Source organism: Fukomys damarensis, unplaced genomic scaffold (genome assembly GCF_012274545.1).
Source record: "Fukomys damarensis isolate Sample0158 unplaced genomic scaffold, DMR_v1.0_HiC HiC_scaffold_13, whole genome shotgun sequence".
In the NCBI taxonomy this organism is placed as follows: domain Eukaryota; kingdom Metazoa; phylum Chordata; class Mammalia; order Rodentia; family Bathyergidae; genus Fukomys; species Fukomys damarensis.
Window position 1 is genome coordinate 39,049,504 of NW_022900925.1, and position 2,540 is coordinate 39,052,043.

At 55.9% G+C, this 2,540-nt stretch overlaps 1 protein-coding gene across 1 annotated transcript; it reads left to right on the plus strand.

Moving 5' to 3' along the window:
- Position 1: 1 nt before the first annotated feature.
- On the plus strand, positions 2–898 carry Fzd2 (frizzled class receptor 2; the record flags this gene model as incomplete). The annotated part of the gene is made up of 1 exon (XM_010643004.1): positions 2–898. A coding segment is annotated over one exon (897 nt), but the record flags the coding sequence as incomplete, so codon positions are not given.
- Positions 899–2,540: the final 1,642 nt, after the last annotated feature.

Here is a 2,540-nt window from a genome sequence, read left to right on the forward strand (position 1 = left end):
GGGCGAGCGCGACTGCGCCGCGCCCTGCGAGCCCGCGCGCCCCGACGGCGCGCTGTTCTTCTCGCAGGAGGAGACGCGGTTCGCGCGCCTCTGGATCCTCACGTGGTCCGTGCTGTGCTGCGCCTCCACCTTCTTCACTGTCACCACCTACCTGGTGGATACGCAGCGCTTCCGCTACCCCGAGCGCCCCATCGTGTTCTTGTCCGGCTGCTACACCATGGTGTCCGTGGCCTACATCGCGGGCTTCCTGCTGCAGGAGCGCGCTGTGTGCAACGAGCGCTTCTCGGACGACGGCTACCGCACAGTGGTGCAGGGCACCAAGAAGGAGGGCTGCACGCTCCTCTTCATGGTGCTCTACTTCTTCAGCATGGCCAGCTCCATCTGGTGGGTGATCTTGTCGCTCACCTGGTTCCTGGCGGCCGGCATGAAGTGGGGCCACGAGGCTATCGAAGCCAACTCGCAGTACTTCCACCTGGCGGCCTGGGCCGTGCCGGCCGTCAAGACCGTGGCCATCCTGGCGCTGGGCCAGGTGGACGGTGACTTGCTGAGCGGCGTGTGCTTTGTGGGGCTACACAGCCTGGACCCCCTGCGCGGCTTCGTGCTGGCGCCGCTCTTCGTGTACCTGTTCGTGGGCACGTCCTTCCTGCTGGCCGGCTTCGTGTCGCTCTTCCGCATCCGCACCGTCATGAAGCACGACGGCACGAAGACCGAGAAGCTGGAGCGCCTCATGGTGCGCATCGGCGTCTTCTCTGTGCTCTACACGGTGCCGGCCACCATCGTGCTGGCCTGCTACTTCTACGAGCAGGCCTTCCGCGAGCGCTGGGAGCGCTCCTGGGTCAGCCAGCACTGCCACATGTACAGTGTGAAGACTACAGGCTTGCTGTTGACTCTTCCGTAATGGAAGCCACAACGGGTATGATTTCTCCAGTGATGTTTCCAAGTCATAAACCTGTTATCCTCACTCTCCTCAGGTTATTTACAACTTTAAGAAATCCAGATGAGACAGATTGTTAATTTATTCTTGGTATCTTGATTTCAGGTGTTAGGGACCATCGAGGGCAATTATGATCCTAATTCCAATACCAACAGAGGGCATGTTATTCTCGTGGCGCAAGTTCTACGCGCGCCTGGCGCGGGGCCGGCGTGGGGAGACCACCGTGTGAGGGGGGCCCGTAGGCCGGACCCCACCCCGAGGCCGGCCTCACCCCCGCCAGGTTTGTAATTAGAATTGTAAATAGTCTTTGCAAATGTAATTATATATTTTCTATTTAAAAGAAACAAGAAGAAAAGAGCGGGAGAGCTCCCCGGCCGAAGCGTGGGTGGGGTCCCCAGGAGCCCGCCCCGGACTGGGATCTGGGGGCCCCGGGCTCGGCCGGGGGACCCGGGAGCCGGTTCTGCGGCCTCAGCCCGCGCTGTGCCTGTGGAGCCTCGGGATGTTTTCGGTGTAGACCTGGATTTGTTTTTAGTTCCTTTCCGCCCGTCCATCCCAACTCATTTGCTCTGTGTCCACGCGGTACTTGGGAACCTTCTAAGGGAAGGGAAGAGAAGAATAAAATCGGAGGAGGCAGAGGCGGGCAACCGCGGGTGGGAGCAGTGCCCCGTGCCCTCATCTGCAGCCTGAAGGTCTGCGCCTTTCCTAGCTCTTGCCGGATCACCCCACACACCCCACTCTGGTGCTCTCTGGAGTTTTAGAGGACCCTCAGCGAACTCAGTGGATATTCTGGAGTTTTGAGACCCTGAGCTTCCCCCCCGCCGACTGAAACTCCTCCCTCGGTTCAGGGTGGCCGTTTTGGGGTTGGTTTGTGTGTTATAAGTGGATTTTTATTGTTTGGGGCCTTTGTTTTTCTTTTTGTTTTCCCCTTTCCAAAAAAAAAAAAAAAAAAAAAAGCAATAAAAATGGGTTGGGGTGAAGGAGGTACTGATGGGCTGGTGGGATTTTTCAGTCTGTTTTAACAAAAGACTGGTTCCTTTTAAAATTTGTCCCAAAGAAAAAAGAAGGGGAAAAAAGGTGGGTGCCTGCCTGGGAGAAGGCTGGGGCCCCTCGGCGGCCGTAGGGCGGCGCGTGTTTACCACTCGTGCCCAGGACGATGGGATTCGTGTAACAGATGTTTCTTATCTTCCCCTCCCCCACGAATAAAACCCGAGACTTTCCCTGCGAGGGCTGCCTGCGAAGCGGTGTGTAAAGTGTCTTTGCTGGTTTCCAACACATCCGTTCCCTCAACTATTTGGAATATTTTAGAAGTTTAATTCCAAAGTATTGGTCTGAAGACAACTATGCCAGTAACTCAGTTTTCCAATCTCCTGTTTCTTGATAATCGTGCAAATTAGAAGCTAATAATTATAATAAACTGCATTTAATTATCTTCCAGAGGTCTAGCCCTTCAATTGCATTTAACAGGGTTGTAACTTTTTATTAGCTTTACCAAACCGCACCCCTCCCCCTCCGCGCCTCTGGGGTGGGGGTGGGGCGGAAATGGACTTCCAGCCGGAGATCTTGCTTTTTAGGCTAAAATGCGTCGGGAACGGCCGGCTTGTCCTCC